This window comes from Phycodurus eques, chromosome 20 (genome assembly GCF_024500275.1).
Source record: "Phycodurus eques isolate BA_2022a chromosome 20, UOR_Pequ_1.1, whole genome shotgun sequence".
NCBI classification, from domain to species: domain Eukaryota; kingdom Metazoa; phylum Chordata; class Actinopteri; order Syngnathiformes; family Syngnathidae; genus Phycodurus; species Phycodurus eques.
The window spans coordinates 4424030-4443557 of record NC_084544.1 but is presented as its reverse complement, the minus strand read 5'-3'; the positions used below and the strand labels follow the sequence as shown (position 1 = coordinate 4443557).

Here is a 19528-nt window from a genome sequence, read left to right as displayed (position 1 = left end):
TTTATTTGCGAGAAAAAAAGCCAGAATTTTAGGAGAATAGAAATAGAAGTCGTAATTTAAGGACAATAAAGACAAAGTTGCAAGAAAAAAAAATAGCACTCCGAAAAAAAATATTTTTTACTTCTTTTTTGTGGGAGAAATGGCGAATAATCCGAGGAAAATGGCAGGATTTCACAAGAAAAAAAAGTTGTAATTTCATGAGTAAAAAAGTCCCGACATTATGAGAAAAATATCAGGAATTTAACACAGAGATGTCACGCATTAACACACTGCAGCAACAGCACCGAGACCATTTGTGAAAAGTCTCACCAAACAAAAAAAAAGGAAAGAAGTGAGGTGGTTGCAGCTGAATGCTACCTCATTACCCGGGCAACCTCTGCGCTGCCCGACTAAAAATAAAAGCAGTGAGCCTTTTCCCTTGGTCCGTTATTAGCCGTTGGAGCCTTGGTGGTGGCTCTCGTTCAGGATGGCGGCGATGTTGATGTCGTAGAAAGCGTCGTCGTCCTCGGAGCTCAGCGTGGCCAAAGTGCTGCGATGGGAGTGCTGCGCCTTGCGCCTGGTTAAAAACATAAAACGAGACAATTAGCAAATCAGATGTCAAGAAATAACAGCAATGACAATGGATGGCATTTACTTGATTTCTGATTCCAGTGCCGTGACTTTGGCCTGCAGCGCCTCCTGGAGCTCCTGCTGCTCCTCCAGATCCCTCAGCACCTTCCTGCGCACGCCCTCCAGACGCTCCACCTCCCCCTCGCTCTCGTCTACCTGCCGCTTCAGAGCCTTCACGCGCAGGGTCAGCTGCAGGGACGGCCACGCAAGGGTCAAAGGGGAAAAGGAGGAAGAGTTCAGCTGGGGACCATTAGCGGAGTCAGCATTTGGTCAAGAGCTCTCTCGCTATATATTTTTTCAAATCTTATCTGTTTTGCGATTGATTATAATACGTGTTCATGTTAGATCCAAAATCAACCAATCAATGAAGGAGTGTCATTTGTGGCGAATGGAGTCGTAATTTTGCTCGAAAAATATTTTGATATTTAATTTTGAGAGGGGGAAAAATGTCAAACTATACTGAGCAACGAAAACAAAACAAATGCTGTTTACTTGATCCTTTTGTTCGACATGCTGGATCCTCTCCTGGTCCAGCGTGGCGTTGACCTCCTTCAGCTTCCTCTCCGTTCGTCTCTGGGAGGCCTGGATGCTGCTCTTCTCTCTGAACGCACAAAACAAACGCAACCACCAGAACCGTTGAAGCCACATAAGAGATTTTATAAATAAATATATACTATTTTTACCGTTCTTCACTGCGCAGCCTCTCCTCCAGCTCCTGAATTTTGCTTTCCAGCACGGCAATGCCGGCCGAGGGTCGCGTCTGTCCCTCCATGTCGGCCACGCGCGACTTCAGCTCCTTCACCTGCAAAGGTCCGGTGTCAGCAAAAGAGCACAAAACGGCCATCATTCACATTTTTATACACGCGTGCTCACCTGTCTCTCGATAGCACTCTTGTCCATCTCCAGATCGTGTCGAGCCGAGCGCTCCTGCATCAGCTCGGAGCGAAGCTGGTCCACCTGAAAGTCGAAACGGGTGGAGGTCAACTACAGAACTTGACAAATAACGTGACTAAGTAAACGCGTTTGTTTCACCTGATCTCTACTGCGTGTGATGCGATCATTCAAAAGTTCCACGCTGCTCCTCTCCTCGTCCAGCTCGATCTCCAGGGTCTTGATTTTATCCTTTACAACATGTGGAAGATGCCAGATTTGCAGTCATCTGGTTTATATGCAGAATCATAATCTTGAAAAATGCAGCTATATTCAACCAAAAAAAAAAAATACAATTCACAATTTAAGAAGAAATTCTTTTTTTATTTTGTGGTCGGAAAAGCAGAATTTGACAAAGAAGTTGTTTTTATTCTACTGGAAGAAAGTTTTATGAGAAAGTGTAGATAAATTCACAATATGAAAAAAAAGCTTTTGTACTACAAGAAAAAAGTGATCTTACAAATATCTAATTTTCACAAGAAAAACAAATTTCGGGAAAACAATTAAAACTTTGGCAAGAGAAATCTGGAATTTTATTCTGAAAAAAACCTTGAATTTGAAAGTTAAAGTTGTATTTTCAAGACCAAAAAGGTGCGTTCCTGACCAAAAAAACTAAAAATTCAAAATGACAATTTTATGAGAACAATTGCGAAAAAAAGGAAAATGTCATGATTTTAAATGTAAAAAAAAAAAAAAAAAAACATTGTATATTGAGGAGGAAAGTCTGAAATTTAGAGCCAGAAAAAAGCTTCAGTATTACAAGAAAATATATTGTGCTCTTACAAGAAAAATAAACTTTCACAAGAGAAAAAAAAAAACATTTTGTGAAAGCGAAATCTGAATTTAACAACAAATAAATAACTCAATTTTTTTTTTTATTAGAAAGCCCTCTGAAATATTTGGGTTTTATGAGAAAAGATGCACCAATTAAGCTAAAAAAAAGAAAGGAGGAAAATATGACAACTTTACATGTAAACCAATTCGGAGAAAAATGTAGAGCCAGAAAAAAAAAAAATTCTGGAGAAAAATAAATCTGACTTTAGCACAGAAATATGTAATTTTACTTAAAAAAAAAATGTAAATAATAATTTCTGCACAGCATCCATTTGAAGTAATATGTAAGAGGAGTCATACTGTTGGTATAATAAGCATTCCAAACCATATTTATACCCTAACCCTCTTTGGCCTGCCTTGCTGTAAACCTTTGACCCCTCACCTCCAGGCCCCTGATCTCGCGGGTGCGGTCCGTATGCGTTCCCTTCTGCGACTCCAGCTCGCTCTCCAAATGCTTGAGGCGGTTGCTGAGGAGGTCTCGCTCCAGCTGAGCGCTGTCTCGCTCCTCGCTGCAGCCCAGCAGCTCCTTCTTCAGCCGTGACACCTGAAGCCACAGCACGTCACTCCAATGTGGTTAACTTCCCTTGAAACGTACGACACTGAGTTATAGTAAAATGATCGCTCAAAAAAATGCACCTGGTATTTTCTGAAGATGGAACAAATTATGGGAGAATGGGATGCTTTTTTTTTTTTGTTTGCAAGAAAAAATTGGGGAATGTACGTGAGAAAAAAAAATTGATTTTATTCGGGAAAATGAAGTTAGAATTTTGTAACTATCAAAAAAAAAAAATTCAGTGTTGTGGGGAAAAACTGCAATTTTACAAAAAAAAGTAATACATTTACAATAAAAAAAAGTGGGAAAAAAAGAAAAAAAATTACACATTTTAGGAATGTTAAAATCCGACAAGTTATTTTTTGTTGTTGTAATTATTGTAAATTTGTCATAAAATCAAAACATGTAAGTTAATAAATTCACAATTTTGCCAAAAAGTCTTAATATTAGCAGGGAAAAAAGGAGATTAAAAAAAAAGGAGAAAAAAAGCCATACAGAAAAATATGGAGATTTGTAATGTTTCTCAGATAATATCTGAATATTACAAGAAGCATGTTGTGAGCCCCCCCCCCCCCCCCAAAAAAAAAGCACAATTGTCATTTTGAAATGTAAGAAACAGAAATATATATATATATATATATATATATATATATGAATGGAGTGAAGTCCTGACCTCCTCCTGTTGCGTCTTGAGGTTGCTCTGGGCCCTCTGCAGCTCGGCCATCCTGTCCTTGTTGTTGCGTTGGGCCTCCAACAAGTCCTTCCTGGAGCGCTCCCTGCACTCGTCCAGCTGCGTCTGCAGGGCGGCCACCGACTGACGGGAGTCGCCCATCACCACCTCCATCTGTACGCAGCAGGAGCTCAAATTAACACGGAGGCAAATCACGTCAAAAAGTTATGTTAGCGTAGAGCCAAACCTCTTTGTTCATCTTCTCCAGCGCTCGGTCCAAAAGCCTCTTCTGCTCCTCCAGGTCGCCTTTGCCCCGCCGCAGGGCCTCCCGCTCCAGGTCCCTCTCTTCCAGACGGCGGCTCAGCTCGTCCCTCTCCTTGGCCAGACGCGACGCCCCTCGCTTGGCCTCCTCCAGCCGGGATTTGAGGGAGCGGTTCTCATCCTCCAGGGCCTCCGTCGCCTCCTCGGACTCGGGGCTTCTGGCTGCGCTGGACTGCAGCCTCTGGAGCGAGGTTCATTTGTGCATTTATTAGCACCTGTTGCGTTTTCAATTTGTTTATAACATGAGGTAATTCATCTGAAGAACTGTTTATACGAAAAAGTTAAGTTGTTTAGGCCCCAATGTACATGCTGCTGTTTTGGTCCCAAACAGTCCAATTGGGTGGTTCAATATGGTGTACTAAATATCGAATTTAACAATATACAAATTTAAATGTATTACAAAAGTGTTATCTTTTTTGTGTTATTTTGACTGCAGTAAAATGTGTTCTTAATCTGTTTCTGTTACATCTTATTTTACTAACAAAAAAGGATTCCTTTGCATCAAAAAGGGGGATTATTTGCCAGGCTGTTTGTTTTCTTACTGTACAATATACTCATTTGCATAACGTAGTGTGTGTGTGTGTGTGTGTGTGTATATGTGTTCTCTGTGGATGCAGCTCTGCATTCTTTTTGTTGCTGTCGTCGTCGTACAGTAATGCGGTTAGTACCATGCGGGCGATCCTCTCTCTGAGGCGAGTGTTTGTTTCCTGGAACTCCATGTTGGTGCTGTGATCCACCACAGAAGAAGATGCCTGCGCACAAAACGCCAACCATTCTCGCGCTCGATGAACTATTTCAAATTTGACGAGGTCAAAAGTTTTGGAATTTTATGAGAAAACATTGTAATATTGAAATATAACATTTTCATGAATTAGAAAAAAGAATGGAACTCCACTGCAATTACATAAGCATTTTACAAGAAAGAAAATGATACATTTTATGAGAAAAATTTCATAATATTCAGAGCAAAATATGACAATGTTTGGAGAAAACTTATACCAGAATACGTTATGGAAAAAATGATTTAAGTGTTTTGTTTTTAACAGGAATGAAGTCAGAATTTTCAGAAAGAATGTAAACCGCTTTTTTCAGAGAACAAAACAATTTTTTGTTTGAAGATTAATTTTTTTTTTCCCTAAGTGGACAAAGAAAAATGTTGCAATATTATGAAAAAAAATATACAATTTACGAGAGTGTATGTGCTTGAAGAGATGCTGCTCTTTTGGTGAGCAACTGAGTATACCTGTAAATGGCCTTGCAATGAACTCTAGGAATCATGTGTCAACCTTCGTCTGCCAACTGAGACATTTAGTTACGACCCAGGGAGGTGTCTATTTGAGGGAGTCGGTTTTTTTGGTCATAAGTGGACGACCAACCTGGCGACTAACTGGGAGCACGGTGTCTATTAGAGGGATTGGCAGTAGTTGAGAAAATAAAGTAATTGTGGGGGGAAAAAATGACAACCTGATGTGTAGAATAACCCTCACTGGCGCATTTTAATGTGAATCCTGTTAATCACCTCGTTGGCTTTCTGCAGGACCTTTTCCAGCTGAGCCTTCTGCGCCTTGATGTCGCCGATCTGCGCCAGGAGCTTAGCCTCGCGCTCGTCGCTCTCTCTCCTCAGGGCTTCGAGGGCCTCGCTCTTGTCGCGGAGGGCGTCCTTCTGCTCGTCTGCCGCCAGACGGGCCTGGCGCAGATCGTCATGGCAACGCTGAAGCTCCTTGAAGATGAGAATCAATGGATGTGAGCGCACAAAGACTGGGAAGCGTTTCACAATCAGTTTGAAAATGATTTATAAATAGGTTATTAACTTGTTACCACCTTCATGATTTAATAAAAGGTATCAGATAAGAACAACCCCCAAGCGACAGGTTTGCCAATTAGTGAGCCCATAATTAACCTATTTATTAAATATAATAATTAAAAACTATAAGGGTCATAATTTTAATGGAAAGTGTATTTTGAGAAAATTATCACCATTTTATGGCATCGTTAATTAATCATGATTATTTGATTAATCAGTGACACTTATCACATTATATCATGAATATACTGGGCCAGTACCGGTTCTAACAAACCACCCCAAAAAGGCTTAGTAAAATTTGAGGGGGAAAAAAAAAAAAAACAAACAAAAAAAAAAAAAATCATAATTTCATCAAGGAAAATGAATCATAATATTCTAAAAAATCTGGCAATTTTATTCAGAATATATACACTTGCACAAGAAAAAAAATGGACATTTAGAAAAATACCCTCATTTTATTTTGGCAAAAAATATATCACAGGAATTAAGTCTGATTTGTATACGAAATGTCATCATTTCATGAGAAAAATATGATTTTGTTTTAAATGAACAATTTCATGACACCAATTTGTGAAAATAGTTTACACTTCATGAGAAATAACCTAATGAAATATTTTATGGGAGTAAAATCTTGATTTCTTTTGTAAATTTTAACAGACAAAACAAAAAAACGGTATTGAAAAAAGTGGTTGAGAAAGCCACGAGCATGAAAACATTAACTGCCTCTTTTTTGGCTTTTCACAAGAGACAGAAAAAAAACAACATGCCAAACATCAGCGCAAGGTTGACTTCTTTTCACACTTGCATGAACTGCAAAATTGCTTTGAAATCCAAGGTGGACCAGCCCCCTCTCCTTATCTTTATACCGAATTTTGATGATAACATTCTTAATGAGCTACTTGTAAACATGTTCTAAATGTAACCTCGTCGAGAAGTCCTACCCAAAGAGTTGTCACATCCGAGTTGCGTTACCTCCGCCGAAGAGGGCGAGTGCTGCTTCTGCACGGCGAGTAGCGAGTCCTGGACTTCCTTCAGCTTGCTCTCAAACTCCTCCTTTTCCGAAAGACACTTCAGAAGCCTGCGCAGGACAACAATGCGCTTACAGAGGACCCTCACGGCTAAAAGAAGCTCGCTAAACGCTACACCCTCACTGCAAGACCACAAAAAAAAAAAAAAAAACATTTAAGGAGGACATATTATGGAAAAGTTACCGTTTAAGCTTGTATACAAAGTCTCTATTGCGATGTCACAAATTGGACTCATTTGCCGAATAGCGCCTCAAAGCAGAGTTTCTCCGCCCCTGACTTGGAAGCTAAACTGGTGAAAAATCTACCACTTTCAATATTAAGAGAAAACTAAATACAATTTTGTAAGAAAAAAAGTTGAGGGGGAAAAAAGTCAGAATTTTAAAATGTTTTTTTATTTGTTTTCATAATATGTCTTCTTTAAGGCTGCAGCACAAAGGGGGTGAAGGTGCTGGTCCAAGGCCACTTACCTTTAGATTTTAAAGCAATTTGAAAATGATTTTAGGGGAGACTGGGTTTGTGATTGCAGTTAGTAACTCAAGGGCCTCAACACATCTCGCACATCCAAAAACCAATCTAAAATTACTGCTTGTCTGATTTTAATCTTCATCTACGTAAAGCCAAACTTTCACTTCTCACATGTGACTGCTGGAGTGTCCCCTCGTCCTGCTGGATGAAAGGTGCAGGTGGTTAAAAAAGAGGAAAGTTAAGAGTAGACTCAAATAAAAGTAGAAAACAACATTTGTATTGATGCTGCTTTGAACTGTGGGATATTAAAAATGGACAAAAACGAAAAAGATCAAAAAGAGAAGTTGCTTGATCTTGGGCCAAAGGCTGGAATGTGTGACGACAACCTGGTGGAAGACGTAAACAGCAAATGTATATGAAGGCCCGCTCCAAATGATAACACAGAATATATAATAGGATGTATGCTGATAATGCATGCAGATTATTGCTAACTCTATTTGGTTACGATTAGTTCAGATGAACAGATATGTTAAAAACACAAAATGACCGACTAGTGATGACTGAAGCTAAATAGTTGAATGGGAATTAAGAAAAATCTTAGTTTTATAAGGAAAAAATGAGACATATTCCAAGAAAATTAGCAAAATTTTAACCCCCCTCCCCCATAAAATTTAAATTGTAATAGTAAAAGAACCATGTTATGAGACCATTTACACGTGTCAATAAGTGCTGCTGTTTTGCTTAGCAAAAGGAGCAATTAATAGTTCATAAAAAAGCTGCAATTTTATGAGGTTATTTTTTATACAATAAGTCAAACTTTTACAAGAACAATCATAATATGAGAAAAATGTGGTAATATTTAATTTTGCGAGGAAAAAGTCAAAATTTGCCACATAAAAGTGCTGCAAAAAATACTAAGTCTGAATTTTACAGAAAACAATCTTTTAATATTCCGAAATCAATATAAACAATTCATGATTAAAAGTCCTTAAATAAAGAAAAAAAATAATGAATTCTACAAAGCAATTATTTAAAAAATAATTTTATGGGAACAAAATTGGGATTTGTGGAGAAAAATCTGAATTTTATACGCAAAATAATTTTACAAGACTATATTAGAAAAAAAGATGTAATTTTATTAGAAAATTTTATATTTTCAAAATAGATATTTTCAAAAAATATATATTTTTTAATTATAATGTGTGTGCTAGAGCACTACGGAATAAAATTAAATGGCAAATATTTATTGTCTTTATTGACTTCTAAACAAGTATATTTACATATTGTGTTTAATTTCATTTTTCCATACTATTTGGTGTATTGTTTAGATATGATTAGAATGTTAAAGCGGAACATGTATAACCTGCTCATTCTTTCAAATAAGTAGTTTAATGACAACAACAAATTCTATAATTTACGGGGAACACTTTATAGTTCACCATTTGATTCATCCCTAATAGCAATACAGCAATACACTTTGCACATGTAACTCCTCTTCCATTGGGGTGAAACAGAAATATGAAGAGGGTCTCACTTTTGTTGCGCTTGTTGCAGCTCATGCGAGGTGCCGTGGAGCTGCGACTTCCAGTGGTCTCCCTGATCCCTGCAGCTGTCCAGCTCCTCCTCCAGGCTCACCAGCGACGCGTTGACGCGCTCGCGCTCCTCCTCGATCTGCTCCTGCGACTGACAAAATACATCAAATAGAGTACTGCAATCAACAAAGAGTTACCTTTTTAGCTTATTTCTTACACAGAGTACAATAATAAACTTGGATAAAGAGCACACGTTGCTTCACCAAGACACGGACCTATCGATAGAAATATGATTTTAAAATAAAGTCCAAAGTTTCTTCCTTAGGCAGATGTCAGCATCCTGCACTGCATGTAAAAATGCATCCCGATAATAACTTGAAACACAACTGTCAAACGCGTTTTCTCTCAAAGTCTGCCTGCTGCTTTTTCTCCCCGACTCCGATTTTTACCACGCAACACGTCTCCTCCAATACCGCCTTTATACTTGGCCTCATACGTTTGAGAAATAGTGCACGGAACGCGAACCCCAAAATCTGCTGCGAGGAGAATTCTGAAAAGTTTTCCACGGTGATCACAAGTGGCGGAATTCTCTTTTAAGTCTTAGTTTGAGCCCGACTTCGCCGTGGCCTAACTTACTGAGGGGATCAAGGCGAAAGACGAGACAAAAGGTGCATGGTGGAGAAAAAGCAAAAGTCCTTTATCTATTTTGAAACACAACCTTGGAATTTGTATGCATAAAGGCATGTACACCCTGAACTGGTTGCCAGCCAATCGCAGGTCATGATAATATAATGTATAAAAATAAAAAAAATTAAATTGTACCAGCATTACCAGATAACTAGCAACCCCTTTATAGCCCAGTGACTGTTTTTGTCAATGTCTTTATGTCTCAAAAGTGTTCTCTGTCAATTGACTGTCTGTTGTCGTACTAGAGCGGCTCCAACTACCGGAGACAAATTCCTGGTGGGTTTTTTGGACATACTTAGCAAATAAAGATGATTCTGATTCTGATGTAAAGTGTATGGACTCCGTTATTTTTAGACGGTTAAAGTGTTCCACCTGTGTCAGCTGCTCCATGGTCTTCCTGAGGTTGGTCATGTCGAGTGCGTACTGTTCTCTGAGCGTCTCCATCTCGCGGTCGTGACACTCCACCTCCTCCTTGAGCGCCCCCTTCAGGGCCGTCAGCTCGCGATCCCGCTGCCGCAGAATTTCGTCCTGCCGCTGACGCCGCGCCGACGTCTCGGCCAGCTCCGCCTGTAGGCTGGCCATGTCCTGACGCCACACGCAACCACTCATATAATACTGTACTTATTATATCATATTCAATCATCCAGACATGGGTCTTTTTCAGTATTATTTTTGCTTTACTAGATTTATTATTTATTTTAAGATTTTTAAAAATACTTTGGATGCTGTTTGCCATTTGACCTTTTAAAAATTATTACATTATATTTTAATCAATATTTGATTTATTATATCCTAAATCTGTTATATTGATGTTTTTCTTCATATAATTTTAAACAAAGGTTTCCCTTTTAAGTGAAAAATAAAAACTTAAAAACAAGTATTTCAAAATTACCACATTTTAATCAATGCATTAATTATATATGATCACATATTTACATTTAATTTATATTTTACTCAATTGCCTTAGTATTTTAAACGTATTTCTTTTTTTTACTTTTGACGCTGTTATAATATATAAAACCTGCCATTTTCAAGCGAAAACCTTTTTATACATTTCATTCTATTACGTTTTCTGTTTTCAAAATTATTGCCAACATATTTCAATATTTTAATCACATTATTCATGAATCATAAGCTATTTTACTTATTTAATGGTTGCCATTATTTTTTGTTTTAATTATTTCAATTGCATTTTAATTGTTTTAATTATGTATGCATTTCTTTTTTATGACTTTATTGATGAATTTCTCTTATTAGTATTCAACAAGACATTTAAAATTACTTTTGTTGCTAGTTCTGCTTTACATTTGTTTAAATGATGCTTACCATTTGATTTTGTCTAAATATTGATTATTGATTGCACACACAAAAGAGTCAACAGTGGCGTCTGTACCGTCCTCAGCGAGTCGGGGTGGGGCGCCGTTTCTGAGACCCCCCTGAGCTCCTCCTGGAGCTCGGCCAGGTGATCTTCTTGTCGACGCAGGCGAGACTCTGCCATCTCTCGACTGATGCGCTCCTCAGCCAACCTACATGCACACACGTACGGGGGGGGGGGCATTTTAGTTTTTAGCCATATATTCGTGGGTTAAGGTTGAGGTTTTATCTGTTTTAAGATTTGCATGTTTGAAATCGCCCTGTGGTATTTACATATATACTACACCCATCCTTACTCTTCATGGGCTTGCTGCAGTTGCTTCTTGCAGTAAGCGAGTTCCTCCTCGAGCTCCACGAGGTTAAATTTCTTCTGGTTTCCATCCCTCTGCACACAAACACACACAGTGTAAGTCTAGAGTCAACCTTGCACATACATTATTCGCTCTGTCTTATCTGCCTTGGTTCTTTTCTTTGCCCTAGTTTCTTTCAGCGTCTTGCGGAGAACCGGTCAGACCGGTGGCGTGCTGTGAATTTGTTAAGACAAACGCACGCACACACAGACGAGGCTGCTTAGTGTACACAGGTGTCGCCCGCCCACTGCCTCCCCCATTTGTCAAGGCTGCAGAAGATCTATGCAAGCGCTTTTCCTCCTCCACGCTCATGACAACAAAACACACAGACGTTGAAACAAAAAGTATCTACTCCTCAGGGCACCTAATTTTTGCCCTTTTTTAATGGCGGCATATGCACTGTTCACAAGTTAAAAAAACAGTTCCCTTTGTAGACGGTCTCTGACATTCTTCAGTCAGAAAGGATAAAGAATTACAGCACAGTCTGGTTCAAATTGCTGTTTTGAGGGGGTGGATCGTTCTCATGAACGTGCCAAATACAGCTTTCGTTACTGCAATGATCTGGGCGGAGCTAGGGCGTTGTGACGAAGCGAGGGCTGCTCGGTGTTGCCTACTTTAGAGACTTTAACGACCCCTCTAACATCTATTTTTCAAAACAGCGATGAGCAACATATTTAGCCACTTTTCCGAACCTTCTAAGGTAAGTAACAGCAAACTGATCCACTTTTCCGACAATTCTAACATCTATTTTTCAAAAAGGTAACGAGCAATAAATGTATCCACTTTATAATGGTGTAACTGGAGACTTCTGCGGACTCTAGGGAGTCTCAGAATATGGGATTTTCAGCATTCAGACTGCAAAAGAATGGCAAAAAGCCACCACTGGCTGACTTAACCATGGACTAAAAAGGGGAAAATCCAAGCTAGATATTGCTATTTTTCCACTGTTATAAGCATGATGTCACACTATGGAGACAAAAGCAAACTAGTTGTGCAACCCAATCCTCTGGCATCATTGGAGCAGGCAAACAAACCAGTGTCAGTGGCGAACATAACACTGCAGTAAACACACACGGAAAGACACATATGAATGGCATATTCCGGAATGATCACAAAATGGAGGTAGAGTAGAAGATCTATGCAGATCTCCCAATCCATTTTTTCCCTGTAGGAAATCATGGAAAGAATCTGTTCCCAGGAACAACTGTAACGAAGAACCGTTCACTCAACTAAACTCTAGCGAGGTACAGGGTGGCCTCGCACAAGTAACAAAAAAGATGGTAAAAAGCCAAAGGGGGGGGGGAACCAACATGAATTGCTGGAAATTAAAATTCAAGCAAATGAATTTTAATGATCCTAACTTTCCAACTTTATGTAACAAATGCCTAGTTCGTCATTTTAGTAATTAGTACATCAGTACATTAAAAATGCAAAAACTGCGTGGGCGGCCACAAAAACATTGGGCCACTTTAGGACCCCCGTGTGGTAGGGAAAAGCCCCCCTGGCAAGTGCAGGGTTCCAATCCACCATAAATATTAATGCCTCTCAATTACCGGGCATTTGAATGTTTGCCAAGCGACAACACAACAAGGCCATAACGCACATGATGGTGCATTTGTATGGAGATTTATGCAATAAATAAATAAATAAAATAACAGGCACATTTCTAAGAGAGGCGACATGCGTTCATGAGAGCGGCGGCAAGGTTTATCTTAAAGAGCGGCAAGATTGACACGGCCCTTAAATCATTGTGTGAGATGACAAAACAGGACTGAGTGAAACACTGCGCCTGGCTTCATTTTGTCACAAAGGAGGACACGTTGTCAGCCATCTGTTTGCTTCATTAGCAGAACATTACACCAGGCACACTCTGACCCACATGCAAAACTTCACCAGCGTGCTATTTGCTAATTGTTAGCTGTCAAACCATTAGTTCAGTTTTTTTTTTTTTTTTTTTTGCTGCAGTTAAACACCAGCGGACATTTTTCCCCTTTACACACAACACTAACACTATAATGTCATAAATTGATAGAATGGCATAATTTAACATGGTAATAATAGCCTATACAGTGTCAGAAATTCAGATTTTGCGCTATGCTAACAGCTAAATTTTGTGTCATAAAAAAAAATGTGAGCAATTGTGCTAGAGCATCTAGCATGGTATAATATAACGTCAACAACATATACATTGTCAAAACACGCTTAGTGCTATGCTAACATCTTGATTAGCTTAGTGTGCTAATTTCTTGGCACAAAAGCATATAGGATGTGTCTTTACTACTATTTTTAGTGGTTCAAAACATTATTCTTCACCTTTAAACACGGTACTTGCTATGCAGGAAAATAAATTACTAGCACAAAAGCATCTTGCTAACTTGCTATCTTAGAAGGACTATTATAGGCATAAAAATACATATGGTGGTGATGAAAACTTTACTAGATACATGGAATTAACATCAGGAGTCATGTTTAAAAGAGTAAGAACTAGCCTAGTTTCAGGATTTATTGCAATGCTAACAGCTAAATCAGCTCAATGTGCTATTTTGTTAGCATGAAAGCATTAAGAAGGTTTTTTTTTCTGCCATTTCATACAGGTACACCAATTTTCATTCTCTACCTCTAAAATGCCTGCTGGTATCAAAACTTAGCTAGCTAGCTTCAAAGTAATACTGCAAATTGATATTTTTACATGGCTGTGTCAAACAGTAATGAATTATATCAGTGATGAGTGTCCAGAAAGTATAGAAGAAGTCAGACTCGCTACCTCCCAGTTTCAGACTTTTGTGCTAAGCTAACAGCTCAGACTTGCTACTTCCCAGCTTCAATGTTTTGTGCTAACAGTTAAATACTGCTGGCTTCATAAATACAACAAATGAAACATTTTATGTTTACGTTTAATAGAGCCAGAGCTAGTTAAGTTACTTAATCGTTAAGAATTTTATGCCAATACAATAGCAGCTATGCTAATCTTGTGTTTTCCCAACCCTCATTGGATCATTGTTAATATCTAAGAAAAATAAGTGTGTACCTTTAAACTGCTGGTGGTCTCATACACAAGGTTGGTTTTACTTTCGTGGGATACGTCATTCTCACTGGTGCTGATGGGAGATGAACAGATGAGGGGGATTACACTAGAGTGGATTATATGCTCCAAGTCTGATCCCAATGCCTTTGCAGACTTACTTACCCTTCTTTGGGAACATTGTAAATAGCTTGCTTGGCTTGAGCCTTCTCCCCACCACCATTGACTTTTAGCATCCTCGGCGGTACCGCCTTGAAAGGGGAACACGAGAAGTATATGCAAATCTGTTGACAAGTAAAACCATCACAATCTTGCTGGACCTTACAGGCTTTTTGGCTATGACTGGAGATGTCTCCTTGGCGGCATACTTCGCCTGCGATGCAAAGCTCGTCTGCGGTACGCGATTTGACAAGTCGGCGGACAGAGGGGAAGCGTAGGGATTGAAGGTCGGCGCAGGCAACGAGGGGCTGGATGTCTCCTTCCGCGCGTCCAAGCTTTTGGAGCGCTTGCGTTCTTCAAACCTGAGCTGTTGTCTCGCGCCGCTTCGGCCCCTGGTCTGTGGGGAGCCACCTGGGGTCCTATTGTTGAATTTACTGATGAGCTTGTTGATCGGAGCGAGGGAGTTGGTGTCAATCGGTTTCTCGTCTGTCAACACAGAGGACTCCGTAGGAGATTCTGGAACCTGCTTGTTGTCATATTTTGAAGGGGTCCCTGTGAAACTGTTTTGTTTGAAGCCCCTGGGTCCGGCACCGTTCACCTTGACTGGTTTCAACCCGGCTTCATTGTACTCTTCTTGACTGGTACAATCTTGCTCTTCCTGTACATCACTTGCAGCTGCTTTGACTTGGGGTTCCGCAGTCCTCGCCTCCTCCTCACCATGACTCCCCGCCTGACCGTCCCCTGGAGGTCTTCTCAGGGGGCTCTGGTAGATTTCCCCGTCCTCGTCCTCAGGGGAGTGTGCGTTACTCACACCAACGCTGTGAGGGTTGGTGAACTCCGCTGTGCCGTTGGTTTTGGGAGTGCTCTTATATGGTGATGAGGGGGGCGCGGGGCTGGTAGCCGGTGTGTTAAGCTGAACGCCATATGAGTCGCCCTTGGCACCGTCATTCAGCACCACGTACGGCTGCCCGGAGATCCCCTGAACACGCACTGCCACCCCGTATTTGCTAGCGGGATGGGGTGAGGTGGCATTACTTCCTCTGGGCTTGTCTGGTGCTGCCCCACCCGTGTTGTGGAGGTCCTTGATGAAGCGGATCTGAACCCCGTAGTCCACGAGGGGCTTCCTGTTGGCGGATAGGGTGCTCATGTCCACTTCCTAGCTGGTGCACAGGTAGCCTGGCGGAAGAAGGAAATGCAAATCCGGTGAATCATCCGTGTTCTGGATCACACCAGAGGCTAGAATCTAACCTAGCCGGGTCGCAAGGAGCTAGAGGCTATACCAGTTGACTTCAGGTGAAAGGGAGACTACATCATGGACTGTTCGCCAGCCAAACCAAACAATCGCGACTGGGGCAATGAGCTGGAAATGATCCCAGTCCGGCTACACACAAGTCAACCATGTGAACCAATACAACCGCCATCCATTATACCGTTTAGGGTTTTAGGCATTTAGAGGCTGACGTCATGTTCCGCCACTTCTTTACACGGCAAACTAGTTGAGACTGAAACAATAACGCCACTGCTGATTGTGGACAAGCATTGCGCTCCATTTTGACCTGATTAATCAACCATCAATTCCACAAAACTGACCAATTGATAGTTACAACCATGGAACCAGTAGCCCCACAATCAAAAATGGTATCGTCAACAGTTAAACCTCCCAGGTGCAAGTGCTCTGACATCCCAACGCCACTATACCTTCAAATATATCAACTTTGTGTTCAACTCAACAAGCTCAGACTTCACAGTAAGTACGGTTGTGCGTAAATCGAGATGAGATGATCATTATTTCAGTATATTCACTTTTTGAGATATTTTTGGTTGGCGATGTGCCATGGGATTTTTCAAAATTAAAAGATGTGCCTTGGCTCAATAAAGGTTGGGGAACACTGCGCCAGAGTATAGGCTCAAATTCCTTCTTAATGGGAATGTTTTGTGTTCATGCCACTGGATCACGTTCGCCAACACCGGGCTCGTTCTGAGCACACACCAAAACAACCTTGATTTCAGTGAACACTCGCTCCCGTAGGCATGAAAAATAGACACGCCACAAAAACACTTGTCTAAGTGCTATTTAGATAAGTAACTTGTTTCCACTACAGCAGTCCAGAGACATGCTTACTCCGTCTTAAGAAGCTTTTAAGACTTTCATAAAACTCGGTTCACATCACTAATGACATTAATGAGGCTTCTGCACCGCAGGAGCTTGAATGGACACAATTAAAAACACTTGCAGTGTTCCACTGTTTCATGCCCAAAAATTTTTTTAAAATGCTTTAATCCTGCCAATGACCGTTGTGTGTTTGTTTTCTAGCATGACTCGCAAGCAAGCGACACTCCTTGGCATGTTAAAGAATAATGAAAGTGGAAGAGGAGTACACCAAGGATGGGGGAATACTCGTCCCTATTGTTCAGGCTCTGTAGAGCGTAAAACAAAAAAGGGTCTATGTCTGTAATGGGCCTCTCCTCGCTCTTTGCCAGACTGTTATCCAAGGAGTCACTCAGGCGGAGCGTGTTGACTTTCAGTGGCGGTAGCGAGGCAGAGCACAAGTTTTCTCATCCCCACCGAGCAATAATGGCGAAACATCAGAAAAACTCAACGCCCGTCAGAATTTGGCCACGATTATTGGTGGAACAGTACATAAATAGTCTCACAATGCTTCGCATGTCGAGCCGCCATCTCGCCAAATTCCAATTTAGTCAGCATAGTAAGGATTAACTGTACCAGTGTGCTTTTTCTTTAGCTTTTCCCCCCAAAGCGATACAACCAGCGGAGTACCAGTGATGGCAAAGAATTGGAACCTATTGCTATGTGTGCAAAGTGGTGTGCATGTTTCCATCCTGGCTGGTCAGTACTACATGGCTCAAGCAAAACTACTACTACTAATAAAAGAACTACAGATAGTAATTTGCGCAAAAAGTGAGTTGCGTGAACATGGTCACTTTGTCCTCGGCAAGGTTGCGTCCGTCTTTTGTTGTTTTTAACATGAGCAACAACTAACGTTTACAATTGTATGAAAGGACTGTTGAAATAGTTTGACACTGGAAAGGATTTGTTCAATTTTGGAAAATTTATGGAATGAAATGATTCCAAATCCGAACAAATTGGAGTCACAGGAACAGACTTTGTTCGGTATGCACGCCTTTTGTCCTGGCTACTCAATACAATATGGCTGAAGCGACAATTAGTCGACTAATAAAACATGTAGAGCATTTATGTCGAAAAGTGTAACTTTCAAACTAGTTTCTCACTCGTTATCAAGCAAGTGCTGCATGAGTACCCATAAGAGACTTAGCTTTAAAACAGTAAACCTCACTCTCTATATTCATTACGATCAAAGTTTACGTTGTTAGCAGGGGTTAACTTACTTTCCCACTTAACAGGACAAGCCAAAAAGGTACTGATGATGATGATGAGAGTTATGAATGTTAAAATGTTACTCAAGAACGTTGCTTATACAGTTTGATGGTAGAACAAATTTGCTACATTTCTCTTATTTTCTAATCGGAATGAACCGTTTAGACCCGCGTCCCAGCATGTATCTTGTACAGTTACTTTCCAAGCAATTCCGTTACTTGATCGAAACCAAGATCAATTGTTTTCACTGTTAACTTCATGTCACTTTTATATAGGCTACTATATTCCAATGTCACGTAAAAATGTTTTTCTTTACAGTTGATAAGGTTTTATGATGGTGACAGTTTGACCACGGAACAGATTATCTTCATTTCCGACGGGGAAAATTTGAGTTGGACTTCAGAGGCTCCAGTTTACACACAGATGCGACCCTCAACAGCAATTAAAGTGTAACCTGCTCTCACTGACCAGTTATAGTGTAACACACATTACCTTGGGAATCAAAGTCAGCCTTTGTTTCGCTCCCTATCAAAAAATAAATAAACATTCCTCGGATTCCAGACAGTCCCTTTACACACGGCGCGGTGCGTGCTTTGCCTTAGGATAGAATATGGAGTGATTAAGAGGACATGGCAGCCACTGAGGGGGACTGCACCCTCACAAGTGGGAAGGATGGGTGGATTAATAGAAACAAAGTCTGCTTCTGTTTCATGATGGACTACCAGGAGCACAAACAACAACTGTGTGAAACGAGGCGGGAATGTTGACAAACAGGCCAAGCTGCCCCCTCGCTTCCTCCTTGGATGCTTCAACTTTCTCTCTCCCCTACTTTCATATTCCCTCCAGGGGTGAGAAAGAGAAGAGAAGGGGTTAACTGATGATGAAAGGACAGTATTATTGCTATCAACAGGGTTTCTAATCAATTGCAGTGTTTGGGTGATTTGTTATATACAACAATATCTCAATGGGATTGATGTGCATCAATAATGAAGAGGAATGAAAGCGGTTATGTGTCAAATAAACACATTACAAAATGGATGCATCTTTTCCCAAGCACATTGATTCCCACCCAATTAACAAGATGACACCCAGCCTTGTTTATATTTTGTGGTTTGTCCAATTAAAGTAAAAATACTACATTGGAAAAGCTATCATCGCTTACAGTATTCCTTTGGTGTTTGCGTTTGGGGGCTCACTTTGAGCCAAACAGCAACTAATTGGTCTTCATTAAAATCACCTCAAAGTGAGCCAAATTAAGTGCCTCCTTGTTTGAACACTTTTTTTCAGGGTTAGGGTTATTTGTAGCCGCACAAACTGATCAAAGCACATTAAAAATAATAATAATTTAAAAAAAACACTGATAATGAAGCACAGAGAATTAAAGCCTGTTTTTCTATCTGCTGAGGGGCGGTTGCGTCACACCCACCTGTCCAGTCAATCGGGATCGGTGCACGTCGAAACCACAAGCGAAGAGACGTAAACATTGATTAAGGGCCGTCGTATCCCATTTAAGGATTAGAGCTGCTATAATAACATCGTCTTATCCTCGTTTACGCAACGCGCAGCGATCCAATTAAAAACAGGCAGCATTTAGTTTTTTCTTGCGACTGTTAACTACGCGGTGACAATACGACGAAAATGTATTACAAATTATATACTTCATACATTTATTAGGTGCAAATTTACCTGGCCGGAAATATGCTGAAGCGTTGCGGGAAGACGAGCAGCTGGGGAATATCGTTGCCTCCTGCTCCTCCTGGCTGCCAGAGCAACCTGTTGCCAAACACGCCTGCTACCGTGGCCACGCCCCCGGAGACACACTATTGGCCAGA

General features: G+C 40.5%; 1 protein-coding gene across 5 annotated transcripts; it reads right to left on the bottom strand.

The window, feature by feature from the left end:
• Positions 1–19477, bottom strand: cgnb (cingulin b). Of its 5 annotated transcripts, none has more exons than XM_061664322.1 (21): positions 19383–19476; positions 14505–15514; positions 14345–14430; positions 14186–14255; positions 11104–11192; positions 10827–10959; positions 9806–10018; positions 8749–8897; positions 7386–7415; positions 6694–6799; positions 5437–5637; positions 4586–4669; positions 3844–4098; positions 3600–3770; positions 2756–2917; positions 1642–1731; positions 1483–1566; positions 1293–1411; positions 1102–1210; positions 635–798; positions 1–556 (listed from the first exon to the last, which is right to left on the bottom strand). In XM_061664322.1, exons 2-21 carry the CDS (start codon positions 15483–15485, stop codon positions 430–432), a joined length of 3423 nt encoding a protein of 1140 aa, XP_061520306.1. In that variant the 5' UTR covers positions 15486–15514; positions 19383–19476; the 3' UTR covers positions 1–429. The 5 variants fall into 5 exon arrangements, with proteins under 5 accessions (XP_061520306.1, XP_061520307.1, XP_061520308.1 ...); XM_061664323.1 differs by having other exon boundaries at positions 7386–7412; XM_061664324.1 differs by having other exon boundaries at positions 8749–8891.
• Between the last annotated feature and the right edge of the window lie 51 nt (positions 19478–19528).